This window comes from Podarcis liolepis (genome assembly GCF_965112155.1).
Source record: "Podarcis liolepis genome assembly, chromosome: 2".
NCBI lineage: Eukaryota > Metazoa > Chordata > Lepidosauria > Squamata > Lacertidae > Podarcis > Podarcis liolepis.
Window position 1 is genome coordinate 114,333,553 of NC_139555.1, and position 19,395 is coordinate 114,352,947.

General features: G+C 45.8%; 2 protein-coding genes and 1 long non-coding RNA gene across 3 annotated transcripts in view; 2 read left to right on the forward strand and 1 right to left on the reverse strand.

Annotated features, from left to right (window-relative positions):
- Window positions 1–751: 751 nt before the first annotated feature.
- On the forward strand, window positions 752–19,318 carry LOC310701950 (C-type lectin domain family 2 member D-like). Its single transcript, XM_083493518.1, has 6 exons — window positions 752–837; window positions 4,214–4,419; window positions 9,343–9,456; window positions 16,302–16,492; window positions 16,595–16,701; window positions 19,022–19,318. The coding sequence occupies exons 2-6, from the start codon at window positions 4,290–4,292 to the stop codon at window positions 19,131–19,133; spliced, it is 654 nt and encodes a 217-aa protein (XP_083349644.1). The 5' UTR covers window positions 752–837; window positions 4,214–4,289; the 3' UTR covers window positions 19,134–19,318.
- Window positions 5,936–19,395, reverse strand: part of LOC310701040 (complement C4-A-like) — a 338,535-nt gene continuing 325,075 nt past the window's right edge. Inside the window, exon 40 of the transcript XR_014522904.1 lies at window positions 5,936–6,808. The gene's annotated coding sequence lies outside the window, so the exon portion shown is untranslated. The remainder of the gene's footprint in view (window positions 6,809–19,395) is intronic.
- On the forward strand, window positions 6,970–8,660 carry LOC310702071. Its single transcript, XR_014523195.1, has 2 exons — window positions 6,970–8,120; window positions 8,166–8,660. It is a non-coding gene; the product is annotated as an uncharacterized lncRNA (long non-coding RNA).

Genomic DNA, 19,395 nt, shown 5'->3' on the forward strand with positions numbered 1-19,395 from the left:
AAGAATTCTACCAATGTATTGGGGGAGGGAGAAATATTGGGAGGGGGAGGAAAGGGAGATGGAGAGATGGGGAGGGAGATTGGGGAAAGGAGAAGGAGAGGAGGAAGGGGGAGAGGGTTTTGGACTGAAGAAAAAACATTTCTAAAATAATATAAGCAGTGCTCTTTTTCTAAAAAATTTTTTTAGGGGTATTCTCATTTTGACTCAAGAAAATCCATAGAAAATTTATTGTTGAAATCGAGAAAAATAAATACAGTAACTGGAAAGGACAGAGAAGACTTATTCCAAAAGGTGGCTTTTAATTTCCTTTAAAAAGGAAACCCAGAGGGGAAAACACAAATCCACAGACCAAAATCTGTGGTTCTGCCAAAAAAGAGAAAAAAAGGAATGAACTGATTATTAAGGACCACAGAAATATTATACTGTGTATATACGGACAATGACAATAAAATTTATCTACCTTTGCATGCACACGAAAGCTTATACTATGGGTCGGCAAACTAAGGCCCGCGGTCTGGATCAGGCCCAATTGCCTTCTGGATCCGGCCCACGGACAGTTTGGGAAAGGGCGTGGGGATTCTCATTGTTCGGGTTGTGCCATTCCCCCCCCCCCCGTGCGCCATCCCCCCCTCTTACACACACCATGGCGGTGCCTCCTCCCTTCTCCTACTGGCTTCTCCCCGCCCTGCCTAGAGGAGGAAGGGGGCTGGGCTTTGTTGGATCAGTGTGAGCGCTCGAGAGGTCGCCATTTTAAGCAGCCCTTCTCCAGAGCCCTTCTTTCACGCACTGCTCATCGTCTCTCCACCACCACCAGCCCCTGCCGCTCGCAACGCACAGGTAAGCTGTGTCCTTTATAAAAAACTGCATCTGTGGGATCTTTGTGGGCCCTGCCTGGCATGCTGTGTCCTTTTATTTAAAATGGGAGGAGGACTACTTGCCCCCCCCATGCAATGTGCATAGGAATTCGTGTCCCCCCCAAAAAAAACCCCAAATATAGTCCGGCCCTCCACAAGGTCTGAGGAACAGTGGACTGGCCCCCAGCTGAAAAAGTTTGCTGACCCCTGGCTTATACCCAAAACATACTTAGTTGCCCTCTAATGTGCTACTGGACAATTTATTTTATTTTCCTAACATTCATTGGGGCGGGGTAGAGAGAGAGAGAGATTGGAGGAAAGCCATGAAAGCAGCCGAGAAAGGGAAGGAGGAAAGGAGTGAGAAATGTTTCGGGTCTGGAAGCAGGAGGAAACCCAGGACCTCAGGAATCAATGAAAGATCAGGCTGGGGAACGGGCGCAGGCAGTGCCAGATTTATGTATAAGCTAAACAAGCTCTAGCTTAGGGGCCCACTCTCTCCCCCCCCCAACAAAATTTAAAGAAGAAAACCTTGGATGTTCATTTCCAAAACAAGATAAAAAACAAATAAAATAAAACCTACACACAGCACAACAATGTTTTGTGTTGTGTAGGCTCCTAGGATGTGAGTAATGGGTCCTGCCTACTAGCCTGCTCCCTGCTGCCACCGCCGCTTCCTCCCCCTCTTTCCCAGGAACATTTAGATTCACAAAATGTTTAGGGGTACGGGTACTCCCGCGTGCCCCCAGAAAAAAAAGCACTAAATATAAGGCTGGCTTTGTTTGATTGGGGGAACTGCTAGAATACATTTGGGCGTCATGAGGGAGGAGAGGGGGAGAACGTTCCCTTGGGCAAGGAGAAATCTTTGTGCTGACAGAACATTCTCCTAGCATTGCTAGGAACACAACCCAAACTTCTCACCCCTCATTCAATATAATAGGGAATCTAAAAATGGCTATACTGTTGTTCAGGCTTCAGAGAGAAGTGGAAGAAATTTGCAGAAATATGAGCCTCTCTGGATTAAGCCTGCCAAATTTTAGGCAGATCCGTTCGGAGGTTTTTGTGCCGGACACCTTTATTAAAGTGAGTCAGACCTCACTTTAGCTAATGGGGCTTCCCACTGCCACTGTGCCGCAGCTGTACGATTTCTGTTCTCATCCTGAAGCAAAGTTCTTTACCCGAAGTTAGCAGAGTCTGTAACCTGAAGCGTATGTAACCTGAAGCGTATTTAACCCAAGGTACCCCTGTATTCCAAAAGGTGGCTTTTAATTTCCTTAAAAAAGGAAACCCAGAGGGGAAAACACAAATCCACAGACCAAAATCTGTGCTTCTGCCAAAAAAGAAAAAAGAGAAAAAAGGAACCACAGAAATTATTTTTAAGAATAATTTATAAAATAAAAGAAATTTATTTTAAGGACCACAGAAATTATTTTTTTAAAAAAAATCCAGAAAAGAAGGGGAATTTAGGTCCCCCATCCCTCTCCTGGCCGAATGCTGGGCTGGGATCAAATGACCATGGAGCATTTAGATTCAAAAATGTTTAGGGGTGTGCGTACTCCCACGTGGCCCCAGAAAAAAAGCACTGAATATAAGGATGGCTTTGTTTGATTGGGGGAACTGCTAGAATACATTTGGGCATCGTGAGGGAGGAGAGGGGGAGAACGTTCCCTTGGGCAAGGAGAAATCTTTGTGCTGACAGAACATTCTCCTAGCACTGCTAGGAACACAACCCAAAGTTCTCACCCCTCATTCAATATAATAGGGAATATAAAAATGGCTATACTGTTGTTCAGGCTTCAGAGAGAAGTGGAAGAAATTTGCAGAAATATGAGCCTCTCTGGATTAAGCCTGCCAAATTTTAGGCAGATCCGTTCAGAGGATTACCATTAGGGCTTTTTTGGGGGTGGGGAATATACTAGTATGGAAGCAAAAGTGCACCTTTTATAGATTTCAAGAAGAATCATAGAATCATAGAATCATAGGGTTGGAAGAGACCACAAGGGCCATCGAGTCCAACCCCCTGCCAAGCAGGAAACACCATCAGAGCACTCCTGACATTATGGTTGTCAAGCCTCTGCTTAAAGACCTCCAAAGCAGGAGACTCCACCACACTCCTTGGCAGCAAATTCCACTGTCAAACAGCTCTTACTGTCAGGAAGTTCTTCCTAATGTTTAGGTGGAATCTTCTTTCTTGTAGTTTGGATCCATTGCTCCGTGTCCGCTTCCCCGGAGCAGCAGAAAACAACTTTTCTCCCTCCTCTATGTGACATCCTTTTATATATTTGAACATGGCTATCATATCACCCCTTAACCTCCTCTTCTCCAGGCTAAACATGCCCAGCTCCCTTAGCCGTTCCTCATAAGGCATCATTTCCAGGCCTTTGACCATTTTGGTTGTCCTCCTCTGGACACGTTCCAGTTTGTCAGTGTCCTTCTTGAACTGTGGTGCCCAGAACTGGACACAGTACTCCAGGTGAGGTCTGACCAGAGCAGAATACAGTGGCACTAATACTTCCCTTGATCTAGATGCTATACTCCTATTGATGCAGCCCAGAATTGCATTGGCTTTTTTAGCTGCCGCGTCACACTGTTGGCTCATGTCAAGTTTGTGGTCAACCAAGACTCCTAGATCCTTTTCACATGTACTGCTCTCAAGCCAGGTGTCCCCCATCTTGTATTTGTGCCTCTCATTTTTTTTTTTTTTTTGCCCAAGTGCAATACTTTACATTTCTCCCTGTTAAAATTTATCTTGTTTGTTTTTGCCCAGTTCTCTAATCTGTCAAGGTCATTTTGAAGTGTGATCCTGTCCTCTGGGGTGTTAGCCACTCCTCCCAGTTTGGTGTCATCTGCAAATTTGATCAGGATGCCCTTGAGTCCATCATCCAAGTCGTTGATAAAGATGTTGAATAAGACCGGGCCCAAGACAGAACCCTGTGGCACCCCACTAGTCACTCTTCTCCAGGATGAAGAGGAACCATTGATGAGCACCCTTTGGGTTCGGTCAGTCAGCCAGTTACAAATCCACTGAGTGGTAGCATAGTCAAGACCGCATTTTACCAGCTACTTTACAAGAAAATCATGGGGCACCTTGTCAAATGACTTGCTGAAATCAAGGTAGGCTACATCCACTGTGTTCCCTTCATCTACCAGGCTTGTAATTCTGTCAAAAAACGAGATCAGGTTAGTCTGACATGACTTATTTTTCAGAAATCCATGCTGACTATTGGTGATCACAGCATTCCTTTCTAGGTGCTCACAGACTGTTTGCTTAATGATCTGCTCCAGAATCTTCCCTGGTATTGATGTCAGACTGACTGGGCGGTAATTATTTGGGTCCTCTCTTTTCCCCTTTTTGAAAATAGGGACAACATTTGCCCTCCTCCAGTCTGCCGGGACATTTACTGTGAGGTCTGTGGATCCTCCTGGGAGAAAGAAAAGATGGGCTCGGTTAAAATTGAAATGGCACATCAAAAGGTCCCCACGAATCCAGATGCAGCTAAGAACGGGAAAAGTAATGGAAATACCAAGAAAGCCAGAGTAAAGAGAGCCTCTCAGAGAGTGAGCCATGGTAAGTGAGTTCTGATGAGAGAGGCATGAGTTTGTCTCCACCTATGGTCAGAAAAGTTACAGATTTGCTGCTGGGATGAGAGCTGCAAGATGTAGGCCACCTAATCAAATTCATGGAGACTCTAGTTTATTCAGGCAATTAAAAGCAGTTGGAAAAGGATGGGCACATAGACATAGCAGTGGAGGAAGCCAGTTGAGTGCCTGGGGCGGTGGGGGGCAGGGCCAGCGGGGCTGGGGCAGCTGCCCATGCAGCTCTGAGGAGTCTGCCCCCCTCTTCCCCCTCAGCCCCCTTACAGCTCAGGGCGGAGGCAGCAGGTGGACCTTTGTGGCAGCAGAGCCTGCATGCACCCGAAATGTGTGACTCGGGCGCGCTGCAGGCCCCTTCCCGCGGTGAGTGCTGTCTGGGAGTTGTCCCCCTTCAGTCACGTGCTACCTGGTGTGTCCCACCCCCACCGCACCCCCATCGCACTGCCCCTGCATAGACACTTGTGTGAAAATTGATTTGACAAGATTCAGCGGTTGGAGGGGAGAGATACCTTTACATCATGGAAAGCAATGCCTCTTTCAAACCATGCTGAGCTCCTCTAAACTACTGACTGTACCCAGCTTTGAATAGTGAGGAAGGCTTCTCAGGCTCTTCTTAGTTCCTCTCTCAGATGGAACTATCCTTCCTCACGCAGGCATGCATAAGGAGAAGGGGGTGAGGCTGCCCTTGAGGAGAGAGATTCCTGGCTGTTCTTCCAGTTCCCCTTCCATGTACACCAAGAATGGAGAGATTGTGACTCGCCAGATGTTGCTGGATTCCAACTCCCTCCCATCACTCCCTGCCAGCATGGCCAATGTAGAGCAAAAACATCTGGAGGATCACAAGATCCTTATTCCTGCTGCACACAGACCTAGAGAGTCACTGATAAGTGAAGAGACCAGGAATCTGCAAGTGCAGGCGCATGATCCACAGCATTTACTAGCACAGTGACACTTTAATGCGTTGTTGTTGTTGTTCTTGTTATATGATGCCCATCTGATTGGGTTGAGTGGTATACATTACAGTAGACCATACTGAAATTTATAGTTTAGTGGGTGATTTAAAAAATAAATAAATAAAATTCTCAGCAAATTGAGAAGCAAACGATACTGTGCAAATCCCCTGGCATAGAACCCCTGTAAGCTGACTTCACAACTTTGCGTTATGCAACACTATTTCAGAACATATCTTTCAAAACATATTGGTTCCTCTTTCTTCCAGGAACCCAATCTTTTTTTTTAAAAAAAAATAATTTCTATTAACTGGCCAATCACATCAAATTAAATCACATCATATAAATTCCAAATTACAAAGCCAAATTTTTAAATTTTGTTGGGGGAACCCATATTTCAAGATCCAAAGGGGGATTCAGATCATCTTCTTATTACTGCGTTAATGTCCAAATCAGTCCCAATCAGTCCAAACAAAGTTCATAATTCTATCCAGTCTTATCTTGGTGTTTCCACATCATATCTTATTCATATAATTTCTCTTTTTCCTTTACGATCTCTTCTGTTGGTCTCCTTAAGCCGATAACAAGTATAATAATCCTGTGTGGATTTCCCATTCCTCCACTAAGTCCAGATGGTTTCCATATATCTCTTTCGTAGATAACATCGCTCTTTCCATTGTAAATTTTGGCATTTGTCGCTCTTAAGTCCCCACCGAGGAGTTGATCCACGATATGTAAACAACTCTATTTCTCTCTTTCTCCTCCCAGACCCAAGAGCTCCAACAATGCCTCCCAAAATGGCGACGGCATTTTTAACTGCGTCATTCCAAAACTCTTAGCTTTCCAGCTTCATCTTGAAACATTGCTTTGGATCGAAAGTTTATCTCCACACAGCCTTAAATCCACAGCTTAAGTCCTTAGTTTCTGACTCATTAGGGGAGGGGATTCTTGTTAAATCACATAAAAAAAGGAAGGCAGGTTTTCTCCCCCCTCCCCCATTTGTCATACCATATCTTGACGTATCTTCTCATATTTTATTCTTGTCTTGTTATCAGAGATCTCTTCTGTCAGCAGTCTTTACTCCCCTTTTTCCTTGAAGCATGTGCAATTAATCTCATCCAAATTGTTTCTTTTAAAGATCATTGCAACTAGCGGCGCGAATCAGGGATGGCGTCCAGGAGAGCCGGAAATCCCACAGGAGGGCTTTGTGCCTAGTGCCCCCACCCCCACAAATATAGGGTATAGGGCACAGCAGGCAAGGGCCGTCCCCCCCACAATCCTGGGGGGGGGGGGTTAGGGAGGCTAATTACCCCCATCATAGCCTCCAAATTATCTCGTGTGGGTCGGAGAGATGTTATTGTCAGCCATCTTCCGATGCGCCACCTAGTGGCCCCCCTCTTCCAGGAACCCAATCTGACCAACCAAGTGTTGCCATGTTTACATGCTGGTGATTAACTGAAAAAAAAATTATCTGCTGAAAGCAGACACTCAGAGCTGCATATTGCTGATGAACCACTTTGCTGGCTAGTCCTGACATTTGGACCTGGTTTTCTTTAACCAGTTACGTCATAGCAACCTTAGTACATCTGTTAATCCTGGTCCGTGAACTACGAACTGCTATTTTGACATTTGGATGAGGCAAGCTTGAAGATTCACTATCCTGTATTGAATGAATAAAGCTTATTCTAGCACAGGAAAATGTTCTTTGGTTGAACAATTCATTTTAATATATTTTCTTTTGCACATTAATGGATCTACCTGTGATGTATTGGAACCAACCGTATGTTGTACAGAAATGTGCAAGAGCTCAAACAGTATCCCCTTAATGGTTTGTTTTACGATAAAGATTAAGATGGTTTCAGGTTATTCGCTTGAGGTTGCTGCACTAGCCTGAGATGCATGAACAAAATATCCCATTCTGTTTATACATAGGACAGAGATCTCCTGTCACTTCCATGCTGCCAGCAACAAAAACTTTCAACTTCTGTTTTGAGGGCAATTCAGATGCTCTAAAAGGGATGGGTAACTGTGACCTTTGAGATGTTGTTGGACTACAATTCCCATTACCCGTGACCACTGGCGATGATGGCTGGGGCTGATGGGAGTTAAGAGTCCAGCAACATCTGGAGGGCTGCCGGTTACTCACCCCTGCTCTGTGTACACAGTTATAATATAGCAGTATATGACACTGCAACTCTCTTGAGTGGCACTGTTTTCTGGTAACAATCTTGGCAGCCAGGGGATTTAACAAGGCTGCCACTATTAGGCAATTTACACTGACAAGCATAACTTCTGGAAGTCCACCTTAGCAGGACAGATGTTACAACACCTGCATTGCCAGGAGGAAGGCTACTTACCTGTTCTGGATGGGATTACAACCCCTCTAAAAGAGCAAGTGCTCAGTTTATACAAACAGTTACATTTCAAATTTCCCTCCTTGCACATGTGTACATACATTGGCTAACCGTTAATGATTCATACAATGGGTTGTGCTGCCCTCTGTCTTCTGGCATTGTCCGTGTGGCATTTGGCATGTATCACATTCCATTCAGCTCTTGCAGTCCCTTCAACTTTTGCTCTTAAAAAGAAACTGGATTACTACAGTGCTCTATGTGGGGCTGCCCTCCAGCCCAGCTGTGAAGCTCCAGATTTTGTAGAATGCCTAGACCTCTGATGGAGGCAGATGGTTGACAGTACGTGGCAGCTCTGCTAAAAGATGTTTGCAGTGGATGCACATACATTGCTAAGCCAGGTTTAAGGTCTACACCAGGCATAGGCAAACTTGGCCCTCCAGCTCTTTTGGAACTACAATCCCCATCATCCCTGACCACTGGTCCTGTTAGCTAGGGATGATGGGAGTTGTTGTCCCAAAACAGCTGGAGGGCCGAGTTTGCCTATGCCTGGTCCACATATACAAAGACCAGAAGAACTTTGGTCCAGGATACCTTAAGGGCCACCTGAGTCCTTATACCCCAGCTTCATCACTAAGATCATCCACGGGAGCACATCTGGTTATCTCCATGTCTCAGAAGCCCAAGTGGCCTCAGCTAGAAGTTGGGCATTTAGCGCCACCAGTTCAAGCTGTGAAAGGCTCTTCCAGCAGAGACACATCAGGCATCTTCACTTTTGACTTCCAGGTATCTCTTGAAGACCTCTTCTTATGCCAGCAATCCTATACAGCTGTTTAAAATGTTGATTTTCCAGTTACATTAATTATTTTTATTTTTATTTTACTATTTCTACTGGTGATTTTTGTTTTATTGTATACCGTATTGGCCCAAATATAAGCTGCACCCAAATATAAGCCACACCTTTAAAATTAAGGGGGGGGGAGAAAATGCTCACTCCAAGCCCATTTTTTGTAAGGTCGCGAATATAAGCTGCACTTTAACTTTTCACTGTCAGAATTTGGAAAAAAGTGAGGCTTTTATTCAGGCCTATACAGTAAACATTGTGCGTCTCCTTGATAGTTTAGGAGATGGTAGCATGTGAATACTTTTTAATAAAATAAATAACTGGTGACTCACCAGCCATGCGCAGAGGCCTACCACTTGGCTGACTTTGTGGTGGGAGGCACCAAGCCTATGAGCTTCATGATGCCACAGGTGAACTTGGTTCCTCTCATACCCTTCCAGCATCTCACTGACAAAAATTGGGACGTTTCTTTTTTTGGTCCCCAGATGACTTGCACAACAAGTCAGACTCAGACCGAAAAATGGGACATTCTGGGATGCAGTCAGAAGTCAGGATTGGCTTCTGTAATTCCAGGATGTCCCGCATAAATCAGGACTGTTGAGTGGTATGACATCTTGGTGTGATGCAAGCTTGAACTCACACCTTCAGTGTGGGTAGACTTGGAATCCCCAGATACTTTGGAGTTTCTAGAAGGACTTGTCCGGCATCTTGCTGAAACCAAGGAAACATTAACACTTTATTTCCCTCTGCAGGTTTGAGCAATAATGGAGAAAAGAAACTCGCTTTTAATGTAAAAAATGTGAGCTTGGTGCTTAATGTCATTCTGATTATTTCCATCATCATCAGCAGCAGCGTTGCTTTATCAAGTAAGTGAAGAGCCATTTCGATGTAACTTCTGCCAGGTCATCAACAGGCCACCTGCTCTCACAGATCTCCTCTCCTCAGCAGCTAGAATAGCTTTATTGGCATTCAGTTGAGGCAGCCTGGAAGCAGTTGCGGATGGGGGCCCACATTCAGGCAAGTCAGACTTCGTGTACTGTAATAATAGACCAATATGTACACACAATACACACACAATTTCAAGTGATTTAGATTGTACGATACAATTCTAATCAAAGGCCTTTCTCGGGGAGAGTCAACTAGACCCTGGCTGTGTATTTCATGGATAGTCGATTGAAGTCGACTATCTATGGCTGAGCCACAAGAGAAGCTGCTCTTTGTCCTGCAACCTCCTGAGTTTTTTGGTTTTTTTTTATAAAATATTTATTAAGGTTTAAGACACATACATAAAATTACACAATAAAGTTTACAGAAATACAAGGTAAAAAAATTAACAAACTAAAGAAAAAACACACATGGAAAAAATATATAAAAAAGGAAAAAATCATAATAGCTAAATAGAAAAAAGAAAACAGAAAAAGTTTAAATTTAACTCCATCTTTCAATAATCCTTGGTGTCATTTCCTTAATTCTTTGACCTCCTCACACTTTCCCTTTTGTATTCCCGTTTAAAAAAACCTTTCAGCAAATCCTTACCCTCTGTCATTTATCATAACTCAGTATCTTCACCTATTATAAATATGTATTTTTAACCCTTGTCAGTCCATACTTGCATATTCTTAAAAAATACATTTTACCAATACCACTTATTTTCCATCCAACATCATTTTAACATTCCTTAATTTTACAGTATTTCTGCAAGTAGTCTTTAAATTTCTTCCAGTCTTCTTCCACCAACTCTTCTCCCTGGTCACGGATTCTGCCAGTCATTTCTGCTAATTCCATGTAGTCAATCACCTTCATCTGCCATTCTTCCAGGGTGGGTAGATCTTGTGTCTTCCAATACTTTGCGATGAGTATTCTTGCTGCTGCTGTTGCATACATGAAAAAAGTTCTGTCCTTCTTTGGCACCAATTGGCCGACAATGCCCAGGAGAAAGGCCTCTGGTTTCTTCAGGAAGGTATATTTAAGTACCTTTTTCAATTCATTATATATCATTTCCCAGAAGGCCTTAATCTTTGGGCACATCCACCAAAGGTGAAAGAATGTACCTTCAGTTTCTTTACATTTCCAACATTTGTTATCGGGCAAATGATAGATTTTTGCAAGCTTGACTGGTGTCATGTACCACCTGTATACCATTTTCATAATATTCTCTCTTAAGGCATTGCATGCCGTAAATTTCATACCTGTGGTCCATAACAGTTCCCAGTCAGCAAACATGATATTATGTCCAACATCCTGTGCCCATTTAATCATAGCAGATTTTACCGTTTCATCTTGAGTATTCCATTTTAACAGCAAGTTATACATTCTTGAAAGTATTTTAGTTTTGGGATCTAACAGTTCTGTTTCCAACTTTGATTTTTCCACCTGGAAGCCAATTTTTTTGTCCAAATTGTAAGCCTCTCTTATTTGATAGTAATGAAGCCAATCTCGCACTCTATCTTTTAATTTCTCGAAACTCTGCAATTTCAATTTCTCTCCTTCTTGCTCCAAAATCTCCCAATATTTTGGCCACTTGGTCTCCATATTGAGCCTTTTTGAGCTTTTGCCTCCATCGGTGACAACCACCTTGGGGTTTTATTTTCAAGTAAGTCTTTATATCGTATCCAGACATTAAACAGTGCTTTCCTGACAATATGGTTTTTGAATGCCTTATGAGCTTTAACCATGTCATACCACAAGTATGCATGCCATCCAAAGACATTGTTGAAACCTTCTAACTCCAAAATGTCTGTGTTCTCAAGAAGCAGCCAGTCCTTCAACCAGCAGAAAGCTGCGGATTCATAATAAAGTTTAAGGTCTGGCAGGGCAAATCCCCCTCTTTCTTTAGCATCAGTTAATATTTTAAATTTTATTCTGGGCTTCTTGCCCTGCCAGACAAATTTAGAAATGTCTCTCTGCCACTTCTTGAAACAGTCCATTTTATCCAATATTTGTAACGATTGACACAAAAACAGCATTCTTGGCAATACATTCATCTTGATGACAGCAATTCGACCCAACAAGGAAAGCTTCAAGTTTGACCATATTTCTAAGTTCTTTTTAACGTCCGACCAACACTTTTCATAATTGTCCTTAAATAGGTTCCCATTTTTAGCTGTCATGTTAATCCCCAGGTATTTCACCTTCTTAACCACTGTTAAACCTGTCTCATTCTGAAACCTCTCTTTCAGTCATTGTTAAATTTTTCTCAAGAACTTATTCAACTTAAATCCTGCCACATGACCAAACTCTTGGATCAATTCTAATACTCTTTTAGTGCTAGATTCTGGCTCCTGTAATGTCAGTACTAGGTCATCTGCAAAAGCTTTCAATTTATATTGTTTAGCTCCGACTGTTATACCTTTAATCAGATGGTCCCTTCTAATCATGTTTAACAAAACCTCCAGGACGGAAATAAAAAGTAATGGGGAAATTGGGCAGCCTTGTCGTTTCCCTTTCTCTATCTTAAATTCCTCTGTTACCATGTTATTAACTATTAATTTAGCCTTTTGTTCTGAATAAATTGCACTTATACCATTTTCAAACCCTTGACCGACCCCCATCCCCTGAAGATTTTTCTTCATAAAACTCCAAGAAATATTATCAAAGGCTTTCTCGGCATCCACAAAAATTAAAACTGCTTTAGTATTGATGTCCTCTTGCAACTTCTCCAGAATGTTAATTATATTCCTCGTGTTATCAGACAGGTGTCTGCCTGGGAGAAAGCCAGCTTGGTCCTTATGTATCTCTTCTTTTAATACTTTTTTTAACCTCTTGGCAAAAATGTCAGCAAAAATTTTGTAATCCACATTTAACAGGGATATGGGTCGGTAGTTCTTAAGTTGTGTCTTTTCAGACTCAATTTTCGGTATAAGTGTAATATATGCTGCTTTCCATGACTCTGGCGCTCTTTTCCCCTCCAAAATTTCATTACAAACCTCCTTTAGTGGTTGAATTATCCAGTCCTTGTTTTCAAAAACTAGTCTATGTCAAACTCTTTCTGGGGACCTTGTGTATATAGTTGTTTAAAATACCTCTGGAAGCATTTTCTAATTTCCACTGGATTCTGGATGCTTTTTCCTTCCACTTCCAAATTAGTAATGGTATTAGGGTAAGTTTTTGTCTTTTCTTCATCTGCCAAGCTAGCAGTTTCCCACATTTATTTGCCGATTCAAAAGTCCTTTGTCTCATTTGTTTAATTTTCCATTCAATTTCCTGGTTTATCATCTTCATGTACTGCACTTGATGTAACTTTCTTTCTCTCAGAATCTCTTGTGAATTGGGTTTCGGTCTCAGTTTTTTCTCGCCTTCTTTTATTTTTTCCAAAAAAATTTCTTTTTTCGCGTTTTGAGCTCTCTTCTTTATTGAATTCTGTTGGATCAGAAACCCCCTCATAACTGCTTTACTTGTGTCCCAATTTACTCTTTTTTCCACGGTAGTGTTCAAATTTATCTCAAAATAGTCTCTCAGAGTTTTTTGTCACTTCTTGGTCACCTCTTGATCTCTGAACAAGGTGTCATTCATCCTCCATCTGAAGGAACCGGTTGGTGTTAGTTTCATCTCCATTCTCACGGCATTATGGTTGGAGCACGTCTTAGGGCAGATCTCTACCTTCCTAATCTTGGGTGCCAGTCCTCTAGTTATCCAGATTTGGTCAATTCTTGTCCATGTCTTTTGGGCTTCAGAAAAGAAGGTTCCCTCTCTACTCAAGGGATTCCTGGTTCTCCAAATGTCAATGAAATCCATATTGTCAGTCAGTTCAAAAAAAGTTTTTGGTAGTCTACCATCTTTGGTAACTACCTGTCTCTGCGACTTGTCCATGTTTGTAGATACCACCCCATTCATGTCTCCCATCAAAACGATGTTGTAGTCCATATAGTCCATTAGAGTCTCATGCAACTTCTTGTAAAATGTAGATTTCCCCTCATTCGGTGCGTATACACCTACTATCAAGAATTTTTCTCCTTGTGTTTGAATTTCAATTGCTATGAATCTTCCTTGATCATCTTTAAAAACAAATTTCGGTGACAGGCTCTCTTTTGCATAAATGACCACTCCTCGCTTTTTAACCTTGTCCGATGAAATAAATTCTTGGCCTAACCTCTTGTTAATCAGTATTTTCCTATGTAGCCTTGTCACATGTGTTTCCTGTAAACAAATTAGGTCCAATTGTTCCTCAACCTCCTGAGTTTTTGGACAGAGATGGGCACTGGGCTGTCTGTCCTCCCTCCTACCCTCATTTCCCCACCCTTATGCAGCCCCACCTGGAGATGATGGGGGTTGACCGGAGACCTCCTGCACACAGTTTTTGTGTGTGGTGTATTTGCAATTATGTTGTTATACTGTATTTTTATGTGATTGTTCTTATGCTGCTTGAGATGTGTTCCCATTTTCTTTGTTGCAAGCTGCTTTGAGCAGGATTCCTTTTGTGGAAAGGCAGCACACAGATATAATGTTGAGTGGAGTACTGTATTTTTCGCACTATTGGACGCACCGGTCCATAGGACGCACCTAGATTTTGGGGGGGGGGGAATAAAGGCAAAAAAAAATTATTCCCCCCCCCCGCCAGGCGCGGGGCTGGGGCTGGGGAAGCTCGAGCTTCCCCCTCCCCCAGAACGGGACCCAGAGCCATGCCGAAGCTGCACGCAGCTTTGGCATTGCTCTGGGAGCTTGCGGGGCTGGGGGAGGAGGAAGCCCTCTGCCAGCCTCCAAACCATGTCGGGAGACAGCGGGATGGCGCGCTGCGCCTCTCCCGCTGTCCCCCGAGTTTGCGGGGCTGGGCCAGCCTTCTAACCAAGTCGGGGGACAGCGGGAAGGGCGTGCTGCGCCCCTGCCGCTGTCTCCCGAGTTTGCGGGGCTGGCGACGGGGAGGAGCAGGCTTCTCCCCCCACCAGCCTTCTAACCAAGTCGGGGGACAGCGGGAAGGGCGCGCTGCGCCTCTCCCGCTGTCTCCCGAGTTTGCGGGGCTGGCGACGGGGAGGAGCAGGCTTCTCCCCCCGCCAGTCTTCTAACCAAGTCGGGGGACAGCGGGAAGGGCGCGCAGCCTTGTAGCAGGCTCCCCCCCGCCAGCCTTCTAACCAAGTCGGGGGACAGCAGGAAGGGCGCGCTGCGCCCCTGCCGCTGTCTCCCGAGTTTGCGGGGCTGGCGACGGGGAGGAGCAGGCTTCTCCTCCCGCCAGCCTTCTAACCAAGTCGGGGGACAGCGGGAAGGGCGCGCTGCGCCCCTGCCGCTGTCTCCCGAGTTTGCGGGGCTGGCGATGGGGAGGAGCAGGCTTCTCCCCCCGCCAGCCTTCTAGCCAAGTTGGGGGACAGCGGGAAGGGCGCGCTGCGCCTCTCCCGCTGTCTCCCGAGTTTGCGGGGCTGGCGACGGGGAGGAGCAGGCTCCCCCCCGCCAGCCTTCTAACCAAGTCGGGGGACAGCGGGAATGGCGCGCTGCGCCTCTCCCGCTGTCTCCCGAGTTTGCGGGGCTGGCGACGGGGAGGAGCAGGCTTCTCCCCCCGCCAGCCTTCTAACCAAGTCGGGGGACAGCGGGAAGGGCGCGCAGCCTTGTAGCAGGCTCCCCCCCGCCAGCCTTCTAACCAAGTCGGGGGACAGCAGGAAGGGCGCGCTGCGCCCCTGCCGCTGTCTCCCGAGTTTGCGGGGCTGGCGACGGGGAGGAGCAGGCTTCTCCTCCCGCCAGCCTTCTAACCAAGTCGGGGGACAGCGGGAAGGGCGCGCTGCGCCCCTGCCGCTGTCTCCCGAGTTTGCGGGGCTGGCGATGGGGAGGAGCAGGCTTCTCCCCCCGCCAGCCTTCTAGCCAAGTTGGGGGACAGCGGGAAGGGCGCGCTGCGCCTCTCCCGCTGTCTCCCGAGTTTGCGGGGCTGGCGACGGGGAGGAGCAGGCTCCCCCCCGCCAGCCTTCTAACCAAGTCGGGGGACAGCGGGAATGGCGCGCTGCGCCTCTCCCGCTGTCTCCCGAGTTTGCGGGGCTGGCGACGGGGAGGAGCAGGCTTCTCCCCCCGCCAGCCTTCTAACCAAGTCGGGGGACAGCGGGAAGGGCGCGCTGCGCCCCTGCCGCTGTCTCCCGAGTTTGCGGGGCTGGCGACGGGGAGGAGCAGGCTCCCCCCCCCGCCAGCCTTCTAACCAAGTCGGGGGACAGCGGGAAGGGCGCGCTGCGCCCCTGCCGCTGTCTCCCGAGTTTGCCAGCCTTCTAACCAAGTCGGGGGACAGCGGGAAGGGCGCGCTGCGCCCCTGCCGCTGTCTCCCGAGTTTGCGGGGCTGGCGATGGGGAGGAGCAGGCTTCTCCCCCCGCTAGCCTTCTAGCCAAGTTGGGGGACAGCGGGAAGGGCGCGCTGCGCCTCTCCCGCTGTCTCCCGAGTTTGCGGGGCTGGCGACGGGGAGGAGCAGGCTCCCCCCCGCCAGCCTTCTAACCAAGTCGGGGGACAGCAGGAATGGTGCGCTGCGCCTCTCCCGCTGTCCCCCGAGCTTGTGGGGCTGGCGGTGGGGCTCTCCTGAAGCCTGGAGAGCGAGAGGGGTCGGTGCGCACCGACCCCTCTCGCTCTCCAGGCTTCAGCGAAAGCCTGCATTCGCACCATAGGGCGCACACACATTTCCCCTTCATTTTTGGAGGGGAAAAAGTGCGTCCTATAGTGCGAAAAATACGGTATATTGCCTGACCTTTATTTTGGGTAGGACTATTTATAAGCTATAGATAGTGATCTGTCTCACTTTCTGATACCTTTCTAGAGAGAAGCGCAGTATTGCCACCCGCCCTACCTTCTCCTTCCACTTCAACTGAGTACTGTCCGGATGGCTGGATTGGCTACCAAAGGAAATGCTACTATTTTTCGGACAGTGACAGAAATTGGACTTCTAGCCAGAATTACTGTGCCTCTTTCGATGCCTCTTTGGTCGTGATTGACTCCCAAGAGGAGATGGTGAGTGGAAAGATACAGAGCAGAGTCTGAAGCCTTAAATGGAGTTGATTCTCCACTTGGATGAGAGTTGAAAATGTATTCACACTACTTTTCTTTATTAAGAGCTTCTTGAGGCGATACAAAGGTCCTGCTGACCACTGGATTGGTCTCCAAAGGATGAATTACCAGGAGCCTTGGAAATGGATCAATGGCACCATTTTCAATAACTGGTGAGATCTCTCCCCCCCCCCCCCCGGTTGTGTGTCAAGAAGCAAATGCCAAAGTCCAGAAACTAAAAATTCAGCAGAACGAGCCATTTAAATGTCCAGGCTATGCAGAATGTTTTGCTTTTGAATATATATACTGTATATATATTTGCTTTCGTATATATACGAAATATATATATATATACTGTATATACTGTATATATACTGTATATATATACTGTATATATACTGTATATATATATACTGTATATACTGTATATATATATATATATATACTGTATATATATATATGTATGTTTTTATATAGAAAATAAGGTGCCAGTATTCACCACGAAGTTCTTACATTAAGTGCCATGCTTGTAACATTTGGAAATAATAAAAAAATGGTGCTGGTTCCGAGTATCCTTGAGTACTCCCTGAAAAAAGTACTGCATGTATTCCACAAAGGCAACAAAGCTCCTGGTCCTAACCTAGTGGCATGTGGTAAGTGGACTAGGGGGACTAGGCTAGTCCCCTAAATGTTCTGAGTAAATTAGAGTATTGAAGTATAAAAGCCTGGCACCTCCTTCCCAAAGCCCAGGAAGCTTTTGCCTGGCTTAGAGAGGGAGACGTGATGCTGGACGTCTCAGTGTCGCAACATCACTTGCGTGATGTTCCTCACCCCTGCTCCAATCACAAGCTGGCACCACTAGCCCTAACTGTTCCCCTATGAAAAAATTCACTGCATGCCACTGTCAAAGGCACATTTGTAATTTCACAATTGTTACTAGTAGCCTGCCTAAATGTTGAGGAACTGACCAGAAGCCTTCTCGTTTATTATACACAGAGCTCCGCCTTGTGGTGAGCAGCACACCTAGAAGTTCATTTTCAGTCACAGTGCAGCAAGAGTTTGATGTTTCCTTTCTAGGCCAGATTCTAAAGAAAATAATTTGGTGGGAAAGCTGCTTATAAATATGAATATTTGTGTTATATGAATATGAATATGAATGCAATTGTCTTCTTTAGGTGAAAATTTGCTTCCAGGCCTTCCTGCACCTATGCTTGGCATTTCTTATTCTGCTTGGTCTTCTGCTGGTTCCCAGGGTTATTTCTATGGATATTTTCTATGGAATGCGGTTAATGGGTTGAGGTTGAATTCCAACAACACAGAAGTACAGATTCTGGGGGACAGGGGGGCAGGCATGTTTGGGGTATTCTCTGGTCCTGAATGGAGCAACTGTGCCCCTAAAGGACCAGCTGTGCAGCCTTGGAGTCATCTTAGACTCACAGCTGACCATGGAGGCGCACATCAATTCTGCCAGCTCCATCTGGTACAATGACTGAGACCCCACCTGCCTGCGGACTGTCTTGCCAGAGCAGGGGCGCCGACTTATAAAAAATATTGGGGGAGCCCAGGAAAGCTCATGAATAATAAATAAGCTCATGAATATGCAGATAAAGTGGCGCCGCCTCCTCGTGAGCGAATAGGGGAGAGCGTGCTGCGCCTATTAATCAGCTCCGGAGCGGAAATTGGGTGGAGCTTTTGCTCGGGAGGGAGGGCAGGAGGCATGCAGCCCGACCCTGTGCATTTTGGGCTGGGGGAGGGGCGGCGGCGGCGCTCTGCTGGAGGGGTGCCCGAGATTATTGGGGGGGCGGAGCCCCCCCAAATGAATTTTTGAGGGGGCTCGGACCCCCTCAGGCCCCATGGAGTCGGCGCCTATGTGCCAGAGTGCTGTAAGCTCTGGTTATCTCCCACTTGGACTGCTGCAATGTGGGGCTCTGTGGGGCTACTTTGAAGGTGACTCGGAAATTACAATTAATCCAGAATGCGGTAGCTAGACTGGTGACTGGAAGTGGTCACCAGGCCCATTTAACACCAGTCCTAAAGGATCCACATTGGCTCCCAATACGTTTCCAAGCACAATTCAAAGTGTTGGTGCTGCCCTTTAAAGCCCTAAACAGCCTCAGCCCAGTATATCTGAAGGAGCGTCTCCACCCCCATCATTCAGCCCGGACACTGAGGTCCAGTGCTGAGGGCCTTCTGGCAGTTCCCTCACTGAGGGAACCAGGCAGAGGGCCTTCTCGGTGGTGGTGCTCACCCTGTGGAACGCCCTCCCATCAGATGTCAAGAAAATAAAAGAATGTATAACTTTTAGAAGACTTCTGAAGGCAGCCTTGTATTGTGAGTTTTTATTGTTTGAAGTTTTATTATGTTTTATTATGTTTTTAATATTTTGTTGGGAGCCAGCCAGAGTGGCTGGAACAACCCAATCAGATGGGTGACATATAAATAATAAAAGTGCTGTCATTATTATTTCAACATATGTTCTGTTTGAAATTTTAGGTTTGAAATTTGGGGAGGAGGAGAATCTGCTTACATAAACCGTCAAAGCGTTGCCAGCTCCAGCAGGCTAAGTGAAGAACGCTGGATCTGCAGCAAACCAGTTCACAGATGAGAAAGGGCACTAGCTGTGCACTGAACATACTTCTGAATGAGGTACACATCATCTGCTGGCCCCCTGCAGCTTCCACAATAGAAGAAAGAGATTGGTCTATCCACCCAAGCTATTGAATCTGTGAACACTGCTGGAGGAAAAAACAACAAATGGAATTTATTGGGGTATTCTAGATTTAGTGTTTGTTTTTTGTTTTTTTAAATAATCTTTGTTAAATTTTCAAAAGGTTACAAACAACAAAACAAAAGAAAAAAAGAAAAAG